At 51.7% G+C, this 21,651-nt stretch overlaps 7 protein-coding genes across 7 annotated transcripts; 4 read left to right on the top strand and 3 right to left on the bottom strand.

Annotated features, from left to right (window-relative positions):
• Positions 1-204: 204 nt before the first annotated feature.
• On the top strand, positions 205-1,302 carry N7459_006995 (sterol desaturase family protein; the record flags this gene model as incomplete). The annotated part of the gene is made up of 2 exons (XM_056946163.1): positions 205-684; positions 766-1,302. 2 exons carry the CDS (start codon positions 205-207, stop codon positions 1,300-1,302), a joined length of 1,017 nt encoding a protein of 338 aa, XP_056798162.1.
• Positions 1,303-2,048: 746 nt separating this feature from the next.
• On the bottom strand, positions 2,049-3,025 carry N7459_006996 (60S ribosomal protein eL6; the record flags this gene model as incomplete). Its single annotated transcript, XM_056946164.1, has 3 exons — positions 2,049-2,201; positions 2,276-2,611; positions 2,906-3,025. The coding sequence occupies 3 exons, from the start codon at positions 3,023-3,025 to the stop codon at positions 2,049-2,051; spliced, it is 609 nt and encodes a 202-aa protein (XP_056798163.1).
• A 417-nt stretch (positions 3,026-3,442) lies between these two features.
• On the bottom strand, positions 3,443-4,669 carry N7459_006997 (FAD/NAD(P)-binding domain-containing protein; the record flags this gene model as incomplete). Its single annotated transcript, XM_056946165.1, has 1 exon — positions 3,443-4,669. One exon carries the CDS (start codon positions 4,667-4,669, stop codon positions 3,443-3,445), a length of 1,227 nt encoding a protein of 408 aa, XP_056798164.1.
• Positions 4,670-5,479: 810 nt separating this feature from the next.
• On the top strand, positions 5,480-6,795 carry N7459_006998 (uncharacterized protein; the record flags this gene model as incomplete). The annotated part of the gene is made up of 3 exons (XM_056946166.1): positions 5,480-5,530; positions 5,622-6,181; positions 6,252-6,795. The coding sequence occupies 3 exons, from the start codon at positions 5,480-5,482 to the stop codon at positions 6,793-6,795; spliced, it is 1,155 nt and encodes a 384-aa protein (XP_056798165.1).
• A 629-nt stretch (positions 6,796-7,424) lies between these two features.
• On the top strand, positions 7,425-13,971 carry cch1 (calcium channel protein CCH1; the record flags this gene model as incomplete). Its single annotated transcript, XM_056946167.1, has 4 exons — positions 7,425-9,017; positions 9,075-12,105; positions 12,159-12,922; positions 12,979-13,971. 4 exons carry the CDS (start codon positions 7,425-7,427, stop codon positions 13,969-13,971), a joined length of 6,381 nt encoding a protein of 2,126 aa, XP_056798166.1.
• Positions 13,972-14,757: 786 nt separating this feature from the next.
• Positions 14,758-15,387, top strand: N7459_007000 (uncharacterized protein; the record flags this gene model as incomplete). Its single annotated transcript, XM_056946168.1, has 1 exon — positions 14,758-15,387. One exon carries the CDS (start codon positions 14,758-14,760, stop codon positions 15,385-15,387), a length of 630 nt encoding a protein of 209 aa, XP_056798167.1.
• A 4,087-nt stretch (positions 15,388-19,474) lies between these two features.
• On the bottom strand, positions 19,475-20,894 carry clrD (uncharacterized protein; the record flags this gene model as incomplete). The annotated part of the gene is made up of 2 exons (XM_056946169.1): positions 19,475-19,935; positions 19,994-20,894. The coding sequence occupies 2 exons, from the start codon at positions 20,892-20,894 to the stop codon at positions 19,475-19,477; spliced, it is 1,362 nt and encodes a 453-aa protein (XP_056798168.1).
• Positions 20,895-21,651: the final 757 nt, after the last annotated feature.

Raw genomic sequence — 21,651 nt, forward strand, 5'->3', positions numbered from 1 at the left:
GGAGAAATGTCTTCGAGAACGAATATCTAGTCGCCGCAATTTTCGAGATCGAATTTCCCACGGCGCTAGTCAATCACAGCAAAAATTCTCTCCGCCGTGTCAGAAGATACGACCGATCAAACCGCAAGCCCAATAACTGATAATTTCTATCCTCAACCAATCCCCATCACGCTCCAGCGTGGTCGCAGCTGCACATTCCATACAATGGACGCCATCTTCTCTATCCCCGTCCTCTCCCTCTTCCTTGTGCCGGCCCTGTCCTCCTATACGACCAGCCTCAACCTCATATTCTTCTACATGACATGGACGACCCTCGTGCTGTCACACCCTCCACTGCGCGTGGAGCTTTTCAGCACGGCCGCCATACGCATCTTGTTCTATGCGATTCCATCCCTTCTGTTCTTCCTTTTCGACATCCTCACCCCGTCGGCATCGGTGGTCGTTAAGGCGCAAGGCGAGTCCGGGTTACCCGGGGGCAAGAAACGAGGGCGGATTCGTGCAAAGGAGCTCAAAGTAGCAGGATGGGCATTGCTCAACATGTGTCTGGGAATTGCGACGCAGGCAGCGATTGAATCGCTACTCGTTCGAGGGCTGGCCATGCGCAGCGCAGTGAAGGTGTCGATGAAGCTTCCAATGCCTTGGGAGATGTTCAAGGACCTTGCGCGCGGACTGCTGGGACGAGAGGTACATGATTTCCCCATGATAGCGGCATCCATTACTTGGACTTCAGAGTTCCTGTTTGCTGACTTGTTTCCTGCTGGCTAGATTCTGACCTACGTCCTGCATCGCTACGTTCTCCACTCCAAGACGTCTTTCATCGCGAAGTACCACCAGTCCTGGTATCATGAGCTCAAGGCTCCGTTCCCTCTGACCGCGCACTATGACCACCCGCTCGCCTATCTGGTCGGCAGATTCATTCCGACCTACGCGCCGGCCATGCTCTTTCGCTTTCACATGCTCACCTACCTCCTATACTTGGCAACGGTGTCTATTGAGGAAACCTTTGCGTACTCTGGATATACAATTATGCCGACCAGTTTCTTCTTGGGCGGAATCGCGCGTCGCATTGATACGCACTTGATCACCGATGGCGAAGGAAACTTTGGGCCGTGGGGGGTCTTGGATTGGATTTGTGGAACTACTGTTGGAGACTCGACTGTGGAAGATGATTTGTTGGATGAATTTGAAGATCATGAGGTCGAAGATAAGGTCAGGAAGGCCCTCGAGGCTTCGAAGCGGAAGGTTAGGGAGGGGACTCTGCGGAGAAATACAACTTCGCGCCGAAAGAGAAGTAGGGATTAAATAGGGGGTTCAATTGTACTGAGTGTAACGTAAAATGACTGTTTTGACGTTCGGAACGAAACTTTTTATGTCTGTTGTTTGCAGCGAATGTCGTTCGGCTTGGAGTCAAAATAAAGAGAATGTGGAGATTTATATTTGCACGGATATCCAACCCCAGATGCCGCGTTAATTACGTTTTTCTCGCCCGCCCGCGGCACACAATACAGTAAAGCCCTGGACGCATCCACACTTTAAATCTACATACCTATCATGCAAGTCCTACTGCCATATCTTCTGGGCGTCCGGGTATATTTAGGTAAGAGCCATACGAAATACCAAAGTAAAGATACCCAATTTTTGGATTGCCGCCTGAACCTGGAAATTGGAGATGTCATACTGAACATGAAAAGAATCCAGCAAGGCTGCTGGAGCGAGGTATTTTTTAATCTTTTTTTGTTTGAAGTCTTTCTTCACATCACGGCTGGCCCCCATTTCCCTCGTAAGGGAGAGGGAGCATGCTGAACCGGCCGCGCGCGAAGGGAACAGGTACCGTGAGACAAGAAAACAACAGCCGGATGTCCGAATTAACCGCAGACCCTAATAAAGCGAAGCATGTAGAGACGGATCCCGTATTGAGTTACATGAATCATGAGATTTGCTCCTCCGTCGCGCGAATCGAGTGCCGATTTGCAGTCAAGCCGCCCCTCGTTGAAAGATGAGTCCTCCCCAACTATCTACCGAACCCGCGGCCGCCGCAGCGCACTTTTTTACCACTTCATCTCGTGGGGCTTGTCACCGCTCCGGAGGCTGAAAGTGGTGGCGAGGTAGCTGCCGAGGAAGTCCTCCTTCTTGATGGAGCCGAGGATGGACTGGTCGATAGCCTTCTGGTCGGTGGCACGGGCGCTGGCAACCTTCTTCTTCTGTGATAGCGAAGCACCGCACGTCAGCATCGGCGGAAATCAAAGTCTTGTTGAAATAAGTTGTAAAAACCTACCTCGGGCTTCTCGCCCTGCTTGAAGAAAGCCTCCTCGGTCTTCTTCTCGGCCTTCTTCTCCTTGGTGAAGTAGTCGGGGGCGGAGATCTTCTCCAGGGTCTTGGAGTCAACACCGGCGATGTCAACACGCTTGGAGGTGGCGATCACGTAGCGGGCGTTCACGCGGCGGAGGGGGACACCGTTAATCTTGAAGGGGCCGGTGACAAGGAGCACACCCTGGTCGAGGTGCTTGAGGAGGATGACACGCTTGCCACGGAAGCGGCCAGCAAGGAGGATCAGAACGGTACCGGGCTGGAGGCTCTCGCGGACCTTGGCGGGGCGCAGCGTCTTGCGGACCTGTAATGTACACATATGTTAGAAAGTCGATTCGTTGTGATTTCCAATGCTGTGCGCTTTCGCAATAATTCCCCGTCATGATACGGTCGATGCTGGCAGATGATGCGATGTATTTGTATGAGGCCGAGCCCTCCCCAAATTTCACCAACTGCCACCGGCTTCGTTGGAATGTCGGGTTTCGCTCATAGAGAACGATTCCAACGAGACCGGCGTCGTTGTCGCATGCATCCGAGCCACCAGTTCATGCCGAGTTCCTCCTCTTGTTCCTTCACGCAATTGCCGGGGTATACTGACTTTCTTGGGCTGCGACTCATCGTCCACGGGGTACCACTTCTGAGCCTTCTGGGCCGGGTGCGGCACAGTCCGCTGACCCTTTCCAAACTGCTTCGTCTGGCCAACAGTAGCGTCCGACATGGTGGCTGCTGGGACGAAGATGGTGTAGGTGGTTGTCGGGTTGGGGGTTGGGTGTTGGAGGTTGATGTGCGGACTTGCGGGTGGAGTCCAGCATGAGGGTTTGTGGGAAGAACAAGCCCTATCTCACGTGATACTGGTTAGCCGAACCGATTGTGCTGACTCATCACCATCCCGGCGGGTCGATCCCTTCATGGATGGATTCGATGCCCTATATCGCCCGGCCGCGCCATCTTCTATGAAAAATTACATTTTACAGAGCAGGTCAAAGAGAGTAGGAACAGTCTAGGTGCATGGTGCATGTACGATTCAGTGTGGTAGGCACAAATAATTCACAATTCACTCCAAGGTGTAGACTATGTATGTACATCGCGATCACTTTCTTCTCTCCTGAGATACATCAATCCTGACTCTCATCCCCTACTGACCCCGCTGGAGCCCCGGATATTCTGGCAATTCCCAGCCCCCCTTCTTTTCCGGCATAATGCGGACGAGTAGCTCCGGAATGCGAAGCCAGCAACAAATCTTCGCTAGGAACAGGATAATTTTGACGCCCCATTGTGACTCCGGAAGTCCCAGTTGAATGGCAGCAGGGTTCAGTTCTTGGATCTCCTTCACAAATGGCCGTAGAGTCCTCTCGTAATTCTCAAGGGCTCGAGGCAAATCGTCCGCATTCTGAGTGATCTCGCCGGCCAAGACGTATGCCCCGACCAAGCTGCCCGTCGTGCCCATACCGCTAAAGGGCGAGGCACAGTGAGCCGCATCGGCAAGAAGAGCTATGCGGCCCTTGTGCCAACTGTCAATGTGGACTTGGACAACTTCCTGGCAGTACCAATTGGTGGTGGTTTTCATGCCCTCCAGGAATCGGTCAATTTGCCATCCTCCACCCTGGAATTTCCGGGTCCAGAACTCCTTCTGCTTTTCGACCGAAGCCCGGGGTATGCTTGATAACTCTGGATCATCGTCTCGGAGGAAGAAGTAGACCTGAGATTCCGTGGGGCTGTGGCTTCGACGCATAATCATGCGCCCCCCGGGGAGGATACAAGTATGGCGAATGTTGGTGTCGCCTTTCTCGCGCGGGATGAACCAATACGCCATGTGTACACCCAATCGGCGGTATGGAGATGGGGAGTCTGGACGAATAGCTTTTCGAATGCGCGAGCCTTGACCATCCGCTCCGACGAGAAGATCATAGTTGCCGGAGGATCCATCAGAGAAGTGAGCGGTCACTTGCTGGTCATCTTGCTCGACATTCTCGACGGTTTTGCCGAAAATATATTGCACATCATTTTGCGTTGCGTTATAAAGAAGCCGAACAAGATCTCCTCGCATAATTTCAAACTCAGATGTCAAAGATTGGGCTCCTTTGCCTGACTTGTTGGCCATAATAGTCGCCCATATACCACCGTTGGTATCGACTATGTTGACTCCCTCTTCGTCAACAAGCTGGCTGCGAATAGCGTCGAGGAGTCCCATGCGCTTGGCCACTTCAATGCCTTGAGCACGAAGATCAATTTGCGCACCAGTGGCCCGGAGAGCAGGGAAGCGTTCCACCACGGTGACTTGGTGACCAGCATGGGCGAGCCAGAAGGCCAGTGCTGGTCCAGCACAACCACCGCCGCAGATGAGGATTTTGAGAGGTGCCATTCCGAATGACTCAGTTGACCTTTTTCTTAGGAACGATAATCAATAGAAATAAACAGCGTTTGATCTAATTAAACAGCGACTGCCTGCTGCTATTTATTTCCCCAGGTATCGTCGGCAATGCGGCGGGCTTTTGGGCTCGCTAGTCGGGGTTTACGGCAATTTACGGCATTTTACTCGCGGAATCCCGGGGTCTGAAAACAGGAAACCGTACCACTAGAGAAAAGCGTAGACACTGTCTATAACTAGTACATGGAAACTATCTTGTATGGTGCTTAAAAGGACTATAGATGCGTAATACACGCCAAGTAAAGATGAGCCAACTAACAGCTAACAGTCAGCCAATCGCATCCGTTACCAAGTTTCCAAAGGTATGTTGCCCGAGAGTTAATAACCCAAGTCTCGCATAGATAGGCTATATTCTTTCGTGTATGACCCATTTGACCGTCTAGACCTGGATTTCGATATCCTATATTTCCTATATAGAGTGGCAGTGCCCCTTCGAGATTGAAGTTGTATCACCGATGGGGCGAAATCTACGCACGGACCACATTATTGGTCAATATATTGATGCCTTACTGCCTTACTGCGTTGTTCAGGGCTTGGTGCCTGAGGCGGTGACAACGGTGGCCAAGACACTCAAGTAGTGCAAGTCAGCTGCTCACCACAAACAGGAACTGACGTATCTTGAAGCTTCCCTCCGCAGTTTTGAGCCACTACCTTGTCACCTGCATTTTATCATCTTCTCCCTGTGGACCCATTGTATTGACTGCGCTTATACAGTTGCTGGCTTCTTTATCTGACCTGCCCAGCATGTCGATAGCTCCCATCATCACTTTCAAAGCAGGTATCTGCGACCTCGATGTACGTGGTGTGCCGAACCAGCTCAATGCCCCTATCCAATTGCCCCCCACTGCGGTGATCTTTTAATATCTGACTGATCACTCAAATCCAGAGCTCCTCTACCCCTGCTACGGTCAAGCCCAAGCCCACCCCCGGCTACATCTATCTTTACTCCGAAGATGAGCTGGTGCACTTCTGCTGGCGCCCCCGCAGTGCCCCCCTCGACGAGCCCGAACTCGATCTGGTGATGGTTCCCACAGATGGAAGCTTCACGCCCTACAAACCGTTCGGCAAGGATGCTACAAATGGCCGGGTGTTTGTTTTGAAGTTCTCATCTAGCTCTCAGCGGTATCTCTTCTGGATGCAGTCCCAATCTCAACATGAGAGTGGCGACCCCAGTTGGTTCAGTCCTCGGGATCTGAAACTGGGTGAAATCGTCGATGTTCTGCTGCAGGGCGAAGACGTGGATGTGGAGCACGAGATCTCCAACCTGACCCGGCGAGGATCCGGCGGGGACGATGACGAGACTATGGAGGATGTGGAGGGTGTTGATCATGATCCGAGCCACAACCATGGAGGAAGCAGCGGCGGAGCTGGTGCCGATGCGACGGGAGGAGATGTTCGCGAAGAGGGCCAGGAATCGAGAGAAGGCGGTGCCGACGGTGGACGAGCGTAGGTACATATCTCTGTCCGCTTCATTTGGAGCTACGAATACCTAACCCTGTTTTGCTTCGGCTTCCAGTGCGGCTGCCGATTCGGATCCATCATCGGTAGTCCAAGATTTCTTGCGGTCTCTGGGGGGTCAACGCCAGTCCCAGGACCCTGAACGACCATCTACGACACTTCAAGACCTGCTTCCTCCTTCGACCACCCTGCCATTCATTGAATCCGCTGACGAATCCACCGCCGACCATCTCCTGAGCTTCCTGCCACCGGCACTGCTTCTGCTGGCCCAGGGCAATGCCGAGGCCGGCGAAGCTGATACCGACCCCGAGCTCGCCCAGGCGGCTCTACTGTCCCTGGAACTCTCTCAAAAGAAAGACATTCTCCGCAAAGTGCTCCGATCCCCTCAGTTCATGCAAAGCTTGGCCAGCCTCACCGTGGCCCTCCGCGATGGCGGGCTCCCCAGCATCAGTGAGGCCTTACAGATTCCGGTCACCAATGGTGGGTTTATGCGTCGAGGCGGCGTGCCTCTGGGTGGTGGAGATGCGGTGGAGGCATTTTTGGACGGCGTTCGGCAACATGTTAAATCCAAGGACGAGTCGGGCCAGATGGAAACGGATTGATCACTGAAGAATAATTCAATACATTTTGTTTTGCGAACTATTTTTGGTAGCGGAACCCCACCAGGCAACACTATTTTTTTTTTCCTATGAGGCGTCGTCATCCATTGCGATAGCATTGGCCGTAGAAAGCAACGGTTAATATCCTAAACAGAGGTGGCTTGACCTTTTCGCGTTTCACGCAGCGTAGGATCGTGTCATTGAGTTTTAGGAGTCATAGATAGCGCGAGAGAGCAACGCGGCGGTGCATTCCTTAGCCACGGCGAACGGAGGAACGCCTAAGCAGACTAAGTAGGGTTGGCCAATGATCACGCATGCCGCCGAGCGCTTCCGTTTTGGTGGGTTTGCGACCGGCCTTGAACATTTGCATTGGACAGCGGTCACTTTTTGGCTCAGACACGCTCCAACTGCCACCGTGACGGCCCCATTGCGCCTGGGTTCTTGGCTCTGTGATGCTCTGGCCGTTTTGCTCTTGTCATCCTACTTGTCTCCTTCCCAGCTGCCCTCCGACGTGTTCCCCTGAGAGACCTCCCCTCCCGCCTATCCCACCCCGTCCCGGTACACTGGTGTTTCAACAGCAAGATCTCGGCCGGCGATGTCTGCAATTCGATAAGTCCTGATTCAGCCTGACGATGGCGCCGAATACCAACCTGGATGATGGTCACAGCCCATCCACGAATCACATACCCCTCCAAGACCTATCGAGGTTGGATGCCCTTGCAGACGACGACCGCAGAGGTCGCGCCAGTACCGCAGGGAGTGGTCTCTTCTCAGGACGTTCGTTGATCCGGGGAGGCTCACGGAGGCAATATCAGAGTGTCGCGGAGGATTCACCGGTCGATCCGGTGGGAGCAAGCAGGAATCCGTTTCGGTCGGCACCCCGTACCGCCGAGGCCGACATTGCCCACGATGATTTGGGCGAACTGGCCCAGGCGATGTCGTTCGGTATCACTTTCGACGGCCCGAATTCGACAGAGGCATTGTCAGGTTCCTCAGCCCTGCACGACTTCAATGACAACGCCTCCGATCTCGACAACATCCCGTTAGATACCTACCATTCCCACGATCCCGAGCACTACGCTCCGCCCGCAGACGCTGAAGACGACACAGCAGGACTTACCGACCCTCGATATCTTCAGCCGATCAGTGGTGCATCCGCTCCGCAGGGACGCCAGAGCACTGACAGTGGCGCGCATTCCGCGAGCGGTTCACGACTAGGCGATGATCTTCCGCATCTCGAAGATGGACTGGGCCGCGGCCGCGGCAGTAGTGCTCGGTCTCGCTCCCTCTCTCCCTCAGCTTCCGGTGGAGCGTTGCAACGCGCAAGCTCGATGGTCAAGTCTATGTCGCAACGTGTGGTCAACCTGAGTAATGAGCCGGAAGTCGTCCAACAGTCCATTGAGAGGGAAGAATCCCACAAAAATGCACGTTTGGATGGCCCCCCAGCTCTGCCTGCAATGCCAAATTTTGCTCACGATTCTGTTCCTGGAGATCTACCACCCAGAGAGAAGCGGGCTTCATCGAGAATGTGGAGGTATCGAAACAACCCATTCCGAGGTAGATCACTCGGTATACTCGGTCCCAACCATCCCCTTCGACTTTGGCTTTGTGATATCCTTGTTCATTCGTTCATGGAGCCTTTCATTCTGGTTATCATCATCATTCACACCATATTGTTGATTGTGGAATCTTCGCAATCAGTCTTTGACCGTCCCATGGCGGTGCGGTGGGGCAGCACACCCCTGGACTATATTTTGTTTATCATTTTCGCCATATATACCCTCGAGATTGGCGCCAAGATTCTAGTGTCTGGCTTGATCTTCAATCCGGCAGAGTACAGCACTCTTAACCGGTCTCTGGGCATCAGAAAAGCTATCGCGGAGAAGGGCAGGAACCTGATCACTCCCCATCGGCAGATGACCACCAAGAAAGTTTCGTTCCTTCAGGCCGAGCCGCAAAGTTCCATTCTGCGGACGTTTACTGGGATGAATGGACTAGATGCTCCATCCTATGATGATCCCCTTCAGAAACGCCGTATCAGACTCGCCCATCGAGCTTTCCTTCGACACTCTTTTAATCGACTAGACTTCGTGGCCGTTGTTGCTTACTGGATATCCTTCTTCCTCTCGCTAGACGGCGTGGAGGCGACTCATCAACTCTACATCTTTCGCATGTTGAGCTCTCTTCGAATCCTGCGCCTTCTTTCCCTTACCAATGGCACATCTGTATGGCTTGAGCTCTGGTAATCCGTCTATTTGGACTCACTTGCTGATTTTCTACAGGTGATTCTTCGAAGTCTCAAACGAGCTGCTCCTCTTCTAGTCCACGTTGCATTCCTTATCTCCTTCTTCTGGCTTCTCTTCGCCATCGTCGGCATCCAAAGCTTCAAGTCCAGCTTCCGAAGGACATGTCTTTGGGTTGACCCTGAGGGTCAGAGCAACTTTACCTCAAACGACGCCTATGGTACGCTTCAATTCTGTGGTGGGTACCTCGACAATTCCACAGGAGAGAAAATGCCTTGGCTCGATGCCTCCGGTGTCCCTTCGGTCAATTCTAAACTAAAAGGGTACATGTGTCCCCAAGGCTCGTTGTGCATAGAAGGAACAAACCCCTACAATGGTACTGTGAGCTTCGATAATATCGTCCAATCACTGGAGTTGGTTTTTGTCATCATGAGCTCCAATACTTTCACCGATCTGCTCTACTATACTACTGACAGTGATTATCTCGCCGCGGCGCTGTTCTTCGCTTTTGGCCTGGTTCTATTGAGTCTGTGGCTGGTTAACTTGCTGGTTGCAGTCATCACACACTCGTTCCAGGTGATTCGAGAAGAAAGCCAGCGCAGTGCTTTCGCCGTTCAAAAGCTAGACCCTGTCGAAGATGACGAAACCTCGGCTCGAAAAGCAAGTACTCTCAAGCGCATCTATGATAAGACTGAATGGGTTTGGGTCTGTATCATCTTCTTTGATCTCTGTGTTCAAGCTTTTAGAAGCTCCGATATGTCAACGCAGCAAGAGCAATTCCTCGATGATACGGAGACTGTCGTCACCTTAGTTCTCCTGATCGAGATCATCATCCGCTTCGCCTCGGATTGGCGAGTCTTTCACCGGAAGCGACAAAATTGGACTGACCTCTTTCTTGCGGTCATAACGTGCATCATTCAGATACCTCCTATCAGGCACTCAGGTCGTGCATATACCGTTCTCACCCTCTTCCAAATCCTTCGGGTCTACCGAGTTGTGCTGGCATTCTCTGTGACTAGAAAGCTTATTATGGTCGTTTTCCGCAATGTTGTCGGTCTGCTCAATCTCATCCTCTTCTTGTTCCTCATGACATTTCTGGCGGCTATCTTTGCGACCCAGCTTTTCCGAAGCCAGATTCCCTCGGAAGACCCGGATGGCAATTCAATCAGCATCACTTTCGCTGATATCTACAACTCTTTCCTTGGCATGTATCAAATCCTGTCAAGCGAGAACTGGACCACCATCTTGTATAATGCCACTGCCTACACAGTCAACTTCAATACCGGATGGATCTCCGCGGCATTTCTCATTTTGTGGTTCATCGTGGCCAATTTCATCATTCTGAACATGTTCATCGCTGTCATTCAAGAGAGCTTCGATGTCTCAGAAGACGAGAAGCGAATGCAACAGGTACGCGCATTCCTGGAACAGAAACATATTGGTGGTCCGTCTCAGGGAAATCTCGCCCTTTCAAAGATTTTCCGACTGGGTCGAGATTCAGCTCGTTACAAGGATCCCCTGGATCATGGACCAGCCGCGCTGGAGCTGCTGCTCAAGGATGCTGTCGTCCGCGAATTTCTTGACGACGATGAAGAAGAAAAGGAACGGGAACAAGAGTCAGGAAACCGACGCAGAGTCAGTGTACTCCCCGGAGGTGCAGCTTCAGAGACCATTCAACCGGGCTTTCTTTCGCAACTGTGGACCAAGGCCAGTGCAATTCTCATGCGTCGAGAGCCAAACCCGTTTTACTCCAAGCTCAAGTTCTCCCGGGCATACGAAGAACTGGATCCCAGGACCATGGCCAAAGAAGTTGTGTCGGCGGCAGAGGCGAGGAAGCGAGCGCAGCGAGAATACCTAGTCAAGCATCCTAACTACAACAAATCGCTGTTTATTTTCTCGCCGCAAAATCCAGTTCGGAAGTTCTGCCAGCGAATTGTTGGGCCTGGGCGAGGCAATCAGCGAGTCGAAGGCGTGGACCCATACAAACCGGTGTGGTACTCATTTTCGGCCTTTATCTACGCAGCCATTGTGGCAATGGTGCTTCTTGCGTGCATCACGACACCCTTGTACCAGCGTCAGTACTTCCGCACCAATCGTAACTGGTTCGTCTACACGGATATGGGCTTCGCTGTGGTCTTCACAGTGGAAACAATGATCAAGGTAATCGCCGATGGATTCTTCTGGACGCCCAATGCGTACTTCCGAAGCTCCTGGGGCTTTATCGACGGAGTCGTGTTGATAACCCTTTGGATCACTGTTGGAAGTTCCATCAGGCAGGATTGGAGTGTTTCTAGAGCCATTGGCGCTTTCAAAGCACTGAGAGCTCTACGTTTGCTCAATGTCAGCGACAGTGCCAAAGACACTTTTCACTCGGTGATTATTGTCGGAGGATGGAAAGTCATAGCTGCGGCAGCCGTCTCCATGAGTTTCCTGATCCCTTTTGCTATCTATGGTGTGAACTTGTTCAATGGGCAAATGATCAGTTGCAACGACAACAACTTTGCAGGGAACTTGACAAACTGCGTCAACGAATATGCCAGCTCGCCATATAATTGGGATGTGCTAGCCCCACGTGTCGCTTCCAATCCATATTACGACTTCGACAATTTCGGCGATTCTCTCTTCATCCTCTTCCAGATTGTGTCCCAAGAGGGATGGATTGATGTCCAGGATAGCGCAATGAGTATCATCGGCAAGGGCATCCAACCTCAGGATTCCGCAGCGCCAGAGAATGGTCTTTTCTTCGTTGTCTTCAATCTTCTGGGAGCTGTGTTTGTCTTGACGCTCTTCGTGTCCGTGTTCATGCGTAACTACACAGAACAGACCGGTGTTGCCTTCTTGACTGCTGAGCAACGATCGTGGTTGGAGTTGCGGAAGCTCCTTCGGCAGATTTCACCGTCGAAACGCTCTTTCAATGAGAAGAGCAGTAAGTGGCAACTTTGGTGCTATCGTGTAGCCGTCAAAAAGCATGGCCGGTGGGCACGACTTGTCACTAGTGCTTTAGTGCTGCATCTACTCCTCCTAGTGCTGGAGTACTATCCTGAACCCGAATGGTGGGAAACAACTCGCTGTGGGTTCTCTCGTTCACTTTGGCATCACTTGCAATTCACTAACCAAACCTAGCAATTTTGTTTTTCGTCTTGATGTTCGTCCACGTCGCGAATGTCCTCATCCGATTTATCGGCCTTGGGTGGCATCGTTTCAGTCGAAGCTCATGGGATCTCTACTCAATTTTGGCCGTGCCTGGTGCATTTGTTTCGACTATTCTGCACATTTCATATCCGACTCAAGCCGTTCTTGAAGCGAACAAGCTTTTCCTCGTCTCGATTGCGCTGCTCCTCATTCCACGAAACAACCAACTGGATCAGTTGTTTAAGACAGCCGCCGCCAGTTTACCAGTAATTGGAAACCTTCTTGCGACTTGGTTTGTCCTTTTCTTGGTGTTCGGCATCGCCATGAACCAGGCCTTTGGCCTCACCAAGTTTGGAAGCAGTGAAGATCACAACATCAACTTCCGAGATGTCCCCAAGGCATTGATCCTGCTTTTCAAGACCAGTTGTGGAGAAGGGTGGAACGAGATCATGGAGGATTTTGCCACCATGCAGCCTCCCATGTGCACCTACGATTCCGACTTCCTCGACGATGACTGCGGCAGTGCCGCATGGGCTCGGTCCTTGTTCATCCTATGGAACATCATCAGCATGTACATTTTCGTCTCGCTGTTTGTTTCACTCATCTTCGAGAGTTTCTCTTATGTCTACCAACGAAGCAGCGGGCTATACGTGCTCAGCCGCGAGGAAATTCGCCGATTCAAGCAGGCTTGGGCTACGTATGACCCGGACGGCACGGAGTTTATATCCAAAGAGCAGTTCCCTCGGTTACTTGGGGTAAGTGAACAGCCAATATCGAGGGCAATTCTTAGATGACTAATCTTGAACTATAGGAACTGTCTGGTGTCTTTGCAATGCGGATCTATGATGGAGAATTTACGGTTGGTGCCATTCTAGACCAGTGCCGCATCAAGCCACGGGATTCGATGCACTCATTCCACTCGATGAATATGCGGTCACGCGACTCGGTGCATTCGACGCAGCCGAACTCGCTTGGAATGATGGATAGTGTCAACCTCGAGCAACTCTCTCGTATCATCAATCGTATCCCGGTTGACACTATTCGGGAGCGGCGCCAGCGGCTGAACGCCTTCTACGAAGAAGTTCTTGTCTCTGCCGACCCCGATCGTGGCATCTCCTTCCACCAGTGCCTCATGATACTAGCCCATTACAACGTCATTAGTGACAGTAAGAGTCTCCGTCTGGAGGAATTCCTTCGTCGCCGTGCCCGACTGCAGCGTGTGGAGGAAGCTGTCCGTCGCAATACTGTCATCGGCTTCTTTGACACCCTGTATTGGTCACGGGAGTTCCGGCGGGCGATCGACCGCAAGAGGTCCGGCCGCATGAACACCGTTCCACAGTTCACTGTGCCGGAGATCTACGTCGACGACCCTGGTGAGTCTTCAGACCGTGAGGTGGCCCCGGGGGCGATGACGCCGCAGACCCAGCCCGACCCGGAGAGCCCGTTCGCGCCAATGCTTTCGCCGACGTCCACCTCTCACCGGCGGGCCGAGTCCAGCCCAACCACACGACGGGCCGATCTACCTCGTCTGGACACCACCCTGACCGATCGCTCATCCGGTCATAGCACGCCAACTGAGTGGTCCAGTATCAGCCCGTCCCGCACACCGCGCCATATGTACGGTGAGCGCATGTCATTCGATTCCATCGAGCGCCGCGACTCAGCACCCAGTACCGACCATTCACGACAGAATAGCGCCATGAGCGTACAGGAAGTGATGAACTCGTTGGACAACTCCGCCTGGGGTGAGAGTATCCGACGCAGTTTTACGCAGCGGCGATCGGGCGACCGATCGACCGAATAGATACGAGGAAGATAATATGTGAGATGAGTATGGAGATATGAAGGAGGGGAGGCAACATTGCATCATCCGGACATTCTTTGTTTTTTTTTTCCGTCTCTTCAGTTCTACGTGGTTTCCGACTTCATTTTGTTTGGGCTGTACAATACCCTCCTTGATCCTGGCATCCGTGGAAACATTTCGCATAGCAGCGGCGTGGGATTGTGATTTTCGCCTTTTGCACTTTTGACCGGGGGTTTCTTTTTGCTTTTCTTCTTATATAGAATGTGGCATATACATCGACCATCGCCGATAGACCGTTTTCGAACTCCACCGAGGCTGAATCAAGTGGGTCCAATAGTATGGAATCGCAAATCCTGATATCCTGATGGATTGCCGCAATGGGGAAGCAGTGTCGACCCGGACGAGCATGACTGTGTTATTGATTGGCGATTGATATGTTCGCGGACGCCGCAAGTCCTGGCCTCATGTCAGGGCGCTCTGGCGCGGGCCGGATGCAGCAATCCAGCCACCATTCGCATTCATCCGCATGCGTCCACCGCATCCGATATCCAATTTGTGTCTCAAACCCTCCCTGCAGCGCGGTCCTTGCAGTGCTATCTTCAACCTTCGCCGAAATCCTCAAAACCCCAGAGGTTTCCCCATCCTGTCGAATGCTCCTCGTTTTCCCTTCGACTCCTGCCCTGGCATGGAGCATCCTGCCTCTCATCCCGACGAGCATTCCATACTTCATACTTCACCCCTCGAACCCCGTCGGCACACAACAAGAATCCTTCAAGATCGAGGAAGATGCACCAATTACCGTCGCCGTTTCCTCCGCTCACAACCGTGCGTCGGGCTCACCATCCTTCGGCCAGCGATACCTCGAGCCCGCCGAGCTCGCGGACAACATCGCCGCCCTCCTCGCCAACCTCTTTCCGCCGCCACCACCTCGCACAAACCTCACCACACCACCTCTTCAATCTATCATTCCACCCTCACCCCCACCAAACATCACACCCGCGCAATGAAGACCTTGACTCGGACCCGGGCGCCGGAAATGTATACGACGGCCCCAGCAACCCAACCCCCCACTGCGGCGTCAGCATCCTCCCCTGCGCCGTCCTCCGCGGCCGCTCCTCGCTGATGGTCGTGCGCCGCCGACCCTCAGCCGTGGACATGGCGCTGAGCGAAGAGCGCTCCCGCTGTGACGGCGACGCGATCGAGCGCCAGGGACTAGATCTGATGGAGCCGCGGCCCGTCGACATGAACATGCACGCCAGCCTCGCGACACCGGGCATGAACTTGGATGCGGCTAGTCCGAGCACGCCGCCTTCCAAGGCCCGGGCGAGTTTTAGCGCGGGGAGTCGCGGCGTGGTGGTGCAACAGCCGCGGTTTGTGATGGGTGGGATTTTCGAGGTGATGGAGGGCCGGGCGTAGAGTTTGTCTGTTCTGCTCGCCCGATCGGTCTATCTCTTGTTGTGATACTTGTCCCGGGTATCTGTTTGTGCATTTTGAGCTGGAGTTATCTTTCTCTTTCTCTCGTTTTTTCTTTCTTTTTTTTTTGGAGTTTGCGGGCTAGCGGTTGTTCTTCTGGCTTGTTCTGTTGGGCGGTGGGCGTTGGGATGACTGGATACCTAGGTCGCGGATGGTGAGAATTTCCTTGTACAGTGGCTGGGAGTAATGGAAATAATGGCCCTGGCAACAGCGAAAGTGTGCTGTGACAAATAGCTGTACAGATTCTACGTGAGCAACAAGGTGCTGTGTGCAGCGAGTTTGAATTTCTACAGTTCCCCTTCAAGTCGTCTCTGAAACAACGAGCAGCTCAAACCAAGTCCTTGAAAGTGATTTATTTTAATCGATGCGGATAGAGGTATGGTAGTACACAGTTCAGTGCTAAGGCTGAAAAGTTATCCTGTTGACTTCCATGTCTCTTGGTAGTCCGGCAGTCCTTCCGCTATCCGACTAAATAGTGATAAAGCTATTTGGTCAGGATTCGAAGAGATTATTTCAGAGTTAGAGGCTGTACATAGGCAGCCATAGGATGATATATATGATGGACGATGTGTTTATGTCTCTATCTGTTTTTTCCCCACCTATGCGTCCACTTTGTATTTCTTAGGCCCGTATCACTCCTCTTATCTTCGGTGTTCATGGAGACCTCGCATACATAGAAGACGTGAAGAATTCGCGGCCCGTGAAGTATATAATTGAAAGCCAGGCACCTATGGACAGTGTTTCCAGTTATTCAGCAATAAAATAATAGCATTGTTTCCTGCATTTAGCTAAGGTAAAGTGATAAGCCATGTTACAGGTAGCTCATTATTGCGTAGTCGTCCTCACCGTGTACCGGGACTTGGTGAAGTCCTCAGCGGAGGAACAGAAACTGCATCAGGCACTCCGACGGATCGACAAAAAGATAAAGCGGGCCCATATAAAGATTGCTCCACTGTCCGATCGGCTCGAAAAGCTCAGCATTGACATTCCTGATGGGCTGAGCGAAGTGGACAGCTCAGATAACAAATCCATCCCAGGTTCGCTCGAGAAGAGAATTTCGCCTGCACGAGAGGAAGCAGCTGAAGCAGAGAACGATAGAGAAGAGTGATTACACAAAAGAGGGTGTAGTTAGTGGAATCCTATACGCAGGGAGAGCTTACACCCCTGATGCTATATTGTTCCCTTTATCATCTTTTAGGTGATGCCTCAGCGGCATCCAATGATTCTATAGAATTATCAAAGGCAGGCTCGGGCCCTATTGACGCGTACTTCCTTGTTTACAGTTCAAAGCATATATGTAGCAGGACGCTTGAGGCAGGACCGTACGGATGTATTCGCAGGGGATTACATCTGCTGCCTGTCACTCTCCTCTCTCGATCTTATCATCCACCGAATTATCAACTATTCTGTTCCCCACATTCACCTCATATGCTCCAGTGACGTAGCTGGGTGCTGGCTCACTGATTCCCCTTGTCAAGAAGAATACTGTATCCCCTCATATAGTGGCTGCGGCCCTGTTTGGGTTTGTGGGTAGTATTTTTTCTCTCACCGGAGTCCGTAACTTAATAAAACATCTCGACGCCATCTCTTCCCATGTGACATATTTAAAGCCTAACCGCTATGCTCGACAAATCGACCCAGGAGAGAAGTTCAATCGTCGTGTTTCCGGTGACTATGATCGGGCCTTTTGTCGAGGCTCTCCTTCTCCCTGGAAACACAAGCGTCAAGGAAATCGTCGGGTAAATTGGCAAGCCTTTGGTCTTTACCAGGCGCTGTAAAAATATGACCTGACAAAAATATATAAACAAAAGTGAGCTTGGAAGTCCTAGATCGATGAAGATATACTACTATTAATGGATGATAGGACTGAATAAAGCTCAATTCTTAAGTTTGAAGCAGGAGGTCGGGTTCTAGGGTTGGTTAGGTAACTGACCGCCTAGGGACCCGGTAAGGCCGACTGGTAGTGAAGGTCAAAGATGATAAAAGGCCTCAATGGATAAAGCCAGAAGAACAAGAATTGTAAAGGTTATGATTGGGTAGAACAAGCCCAGGGAACAGTGATGAACGATAAAACTCAGTGAGGCAATGGCTGATCCGAGCCCCTTATAACCCGCCCTTACCGCCTTCGTTCCTCAGGCCACGATTTATAACTGATCACCTTTTCTGCCCGCCTGCGTTTCTACCTCTAGTATTACCCATCCGCTCGATTATTTGGTATAATTCATCGAACCTTCTATCGATTACAGCCGTAACTGGTATGGTCGGTGTCTGGGTCGAGCCATACGTCGAATATACAGCGGCAAAGGTTTCCTAGAGATCTTTGTCGATATCATCTTCCATCAGAGGAAGGGGATAGTATGGTGGACAAGATGGAGGATCGGAGCTTCCGTGTTTTCCCATCTGAGCCTGGGTTCCCACGAGTTGCAGATTGAAATCAAGAACCTACATATGTGTAGCACGTCTCTTGAAGTTGGTTTGCATCATGGCATAGAGGTCGGTATGGGGTGGCATAGCAGCTAATTGCTCCGCCGTCAGGCCGAGCGATTGTAAGACATCCCGGCTATAGCGGGTGTCACCTTCGCTGCGTTAAGCGTGCCCTTAAATTCCAGGAAGATTGGGCAGAATAGCAACACAGACTTCTTGATTCTAATTGGTCGTGTCCTCTTTTATTCTGGCATTAAATACCTACAGGGGTTCAAAACTTATGAGCAGTACAGTGATACTCTCACTGCGGTTATACTACTGGCTATAAACCAGACTACCTGCCTTATAAGACTTAGCGCATAGTACTGTATATACCACTAAACCTATTATAACTTAGGCCAGAATGGAACCCGATTGAAACCGTGTACATGGAATATGATGTAGGGATACATGTAGGTACCCGATCTAGAGTATATTGCACGTAAGGCACAGCTACATAAGTTGTTAAAGTTGTATAAGAATCGATTATGCGTTAGCAGGTAAAAAGCATGCTAGCTCGCCTACAGGAGGTTATCAACAAATATAGTTGACCAATTCGCTGGCAAACTGGTGATTCAAAGATATACCTAGTTTTGACAGCGAGCAGTTGGCAGGGACTAGTATGTGGGTTATGTATAGATTGATGATAATCGATTTCTTCATGTTTTAGCTGTGTAAAGTTCATATATCGCTAAGGTGTTGGGACCGGCACTGCGAGGCGGTCCAATAGAGTGATAAATGGATTAGATTGAAGAAACCAGTGACTCGATTCTGAGTGTAAACTAATCGCTGGAATGCTATCTCTGTGTACGCAGGGGTGTAATCCCTGCGCGGTACAGCGGCCCATATAACCATAGGGGACCATGTGTGCGATCCCCCTGCGAGGGCCGGGGTCGTAGCATAAGGCGTTCCAAAAAGGCAGGATCTTCTTTGGAAATTTGGGTGCAGGTGTTGGGTGTCGATCTTCGTTTAGCGTATATAATCCTGACTTTGCCTTATCATAGAATATCTATCTAATTATTTCTATCGAACAGCTGGAACCTACTCTAGATAATAGGTATAAGACCTTAATATAGCGAGCCTAGTGACTACGCTAATTTATAATAGAAGTTTCCGTCAAAGCAATCCTAGATAAGTACATCTTCTAGGACGGAACTGCAGGCCGGTCACATATTTCCAGATAAAATTCGGCAAAGTAATCAATATTACACGTCCTAGCGATTTAGTAGAGGTCAACTTTTCAGCTGGCCTAGTCGTCGCTCTGTAAGGTATCGTAGGTAGTCTAGCATGCAGATATGGTGACTCAACGCCGGGATTCCACGAAAAAAGTAAAGACTATGTATGCAAAGGGGTAACGTTCATGAAGTCGTGAGAACCACCGCCAACACCATGCTCGCTCATGAAGAGAAGGCCAGAACGCCAGAGGATGCAAATCCAAGAGAGAAATAAGCGCCATGCAGGCGTGACGTTGAGCAGAATTCGAGCGGGAAGTGATGAAGCATGCGGCGAGGACGAGGATGCAACGGAGAATAAGAGTTCAGGAAAGGGAGGGGAGAGACCGAGCCACTCAGTGGCCATTCTTGTAGGCCACCTTGCGGGCGTTCGGCCAAAGCTGGCCGCGGCATTTGGGCGCGCCGCAGAGACACTTGACAGCGTTGGGATCGACCTTCTTGGTCCCGTCCCAGGCCGGGTTGTAGTCGAAGGTCAGCTCCGTGCCGGGGTTGATGTCTTCCAACGCAAAGAAGGCGAGGTAATAGAGACGGTCGTCGGCGTGGTTGGTGGTCGAGACCGGGATGATCTTGCAGTTCGGCTTGCACGAGTGGTTCATAAAGCGGGTGGCGGAGCCGAACTTCTGTCCGTCGACCACGTAGATGTCGTCGTCATCGACAATGAAGTCCAAGGAGAAGAGATAGGACTGTCCCTTTTGGTCCGAGCCTTCGCGGGCGTCGGCATCTTCCTTGGGAATCACCTCGCCCAGGTACCGGTCGATGAATTGGCCGCTGGCAATGGCGTCCGGAGACCGTAGACCTATATAAATATGATGTCAGTTGGTAGGTCATGACAATGTCCCATCTCCAGTACATACCGAGTCCGCGGGCACCGGCGTCGAAGATTTCGAGGCGGATTTGACGACCACGCTGGACGACGTGGTTCCAGCAATCCCCCTGGCAGCTGCACCGGAAGCTGCATTCATAGATCATACTCTTGCGAGCCAGGAACTCCGGGTGCAGCACCCATTGACCGCTTGGCAATTGGTGGTAAGGGACGATGGTTTGGTCCGAATTGGGCTCGGTATTCAGACAGCCGCAGCGCGTCGTGGCACAGTGGCCGGCGCAGTCACAGCCAGCGTTGAATTCATCTGGAACTTGAGTGACTCCGGGTTGAATGGAGTATTCGTTCACAAACTCAAAGGAGGCACATAGCACGGCGAGCTTCTTGTCGTCGATATCGAAAGCAACTTCTGGGCCTCCGATACTTTGAAGTTTCCGCGCTAGATTAGCGCGCAGCGATCCCGTGGTGGCAGACGAAGAGTCATTGCTAGAAGAAGAGATACCAGGGAGAGAGATCACTGCACGGTCAACCGCCTGGGCCTTGGGGTAAGCTCGCTTGGAAGCTTTCTTCTGCTCGGGATCTATGGTTGGGTATCGAGATTCAGAGATTCCAGCTAGTTCGGCGTCCCGGGAAGCTTTAATCTGCTTTCTCTGCCGTGCATCCGGCGACGGGATGACAACGCTTACCCCAGTAAGAGCCGCTTTCGTGCTTGAAGACGGGCTAGGCGTTGAAGTGGGCTGTGTTAGATGAAAGCCCCGAGCCCGAGCGTGAATATCACGCTGAGAGGCTCCAGAAGAAGCATCCGAGCTCTCAGCACTCTTACGCTTGTGAGGAACAGTGATGGATGGTTGACGGTGGGCCAGCGTTGACACAAAGGTCACAGGCTCCTTGAGTTGGGACTGGGATACGAGACCAATGTTAGCGCAGAGTCCCATCGTTGACCCAAGAGATATCCATCCCAAATTGTCAAAGCAAATCTTAGCATGGGATAGATGCAGGAGAGAAGAAGCAAATCGAGGAATTGATATCATCCGCGTGACCAAGGGGGTTGGTACCTGACATAAGCCACGGGGATAGGGTTGGGATCAACCCTGGAAGAATGTGTGCGAGAAGGGGATGAAAGGCGGTGGGAGTAAGGGATATACTAACCGCGGACATATCAACATCGCCCTTAGCTTGATCATCATCCTCAGTCAGATCAATAACTTGCTCGCGAGGCACAGTCTTGACAGTTAGCTTCGACTCTGCCATAGCCTCCTAGTGACAAAAGGATATGATGCTAGAAGCAGACTAGCGCGTCTAGACGCGCATCAAGGTACTGGTGATCACTCTGTGGGGCCAGGTACATAGGCCTTGACAGGACGTTGAAAAGCAAGCTGCCAGACGGTAACAGAGACAGACGACGACCAGAACCCCAGAGAGACGGAGCTCAAGTTAATAGAAAGCCCAAGGTGGATGTAGATAGCTTCAAGATTGCTGGAACGGGAAGGAATGGAGAATGATAGAGGCAGGATGCGAAGGCGGTAGAGTAGACAAAAGAGAGATGGTGGGAGAGGAGCATCAAGCTTTCCAATGTTGACGACCGGGTGTTCGGCTGCCGAGCTTCCGAAGTGCGCTAGCTGACTCATAATGGCGTGTTTTCTATAACTCAGATCTATATAAAGATGCAATACCCCTTCCTAGTCTCGTACG

Source organism: Penicillium hispanicum (genome assembly GCF_028827665.1).
Source record: "Penicillium hispanicum strain IBT 35686 chromosome Unknown utg000006l_segment0_segment0, whole genome shotgun sequence".
Lineage (NCBI taxonomy): Eukaryota > Fungi > Ascomycota > Eurotiomycetes > Eurotiales > Aspergillaceae > Penicillium > Penicillium hispanicum.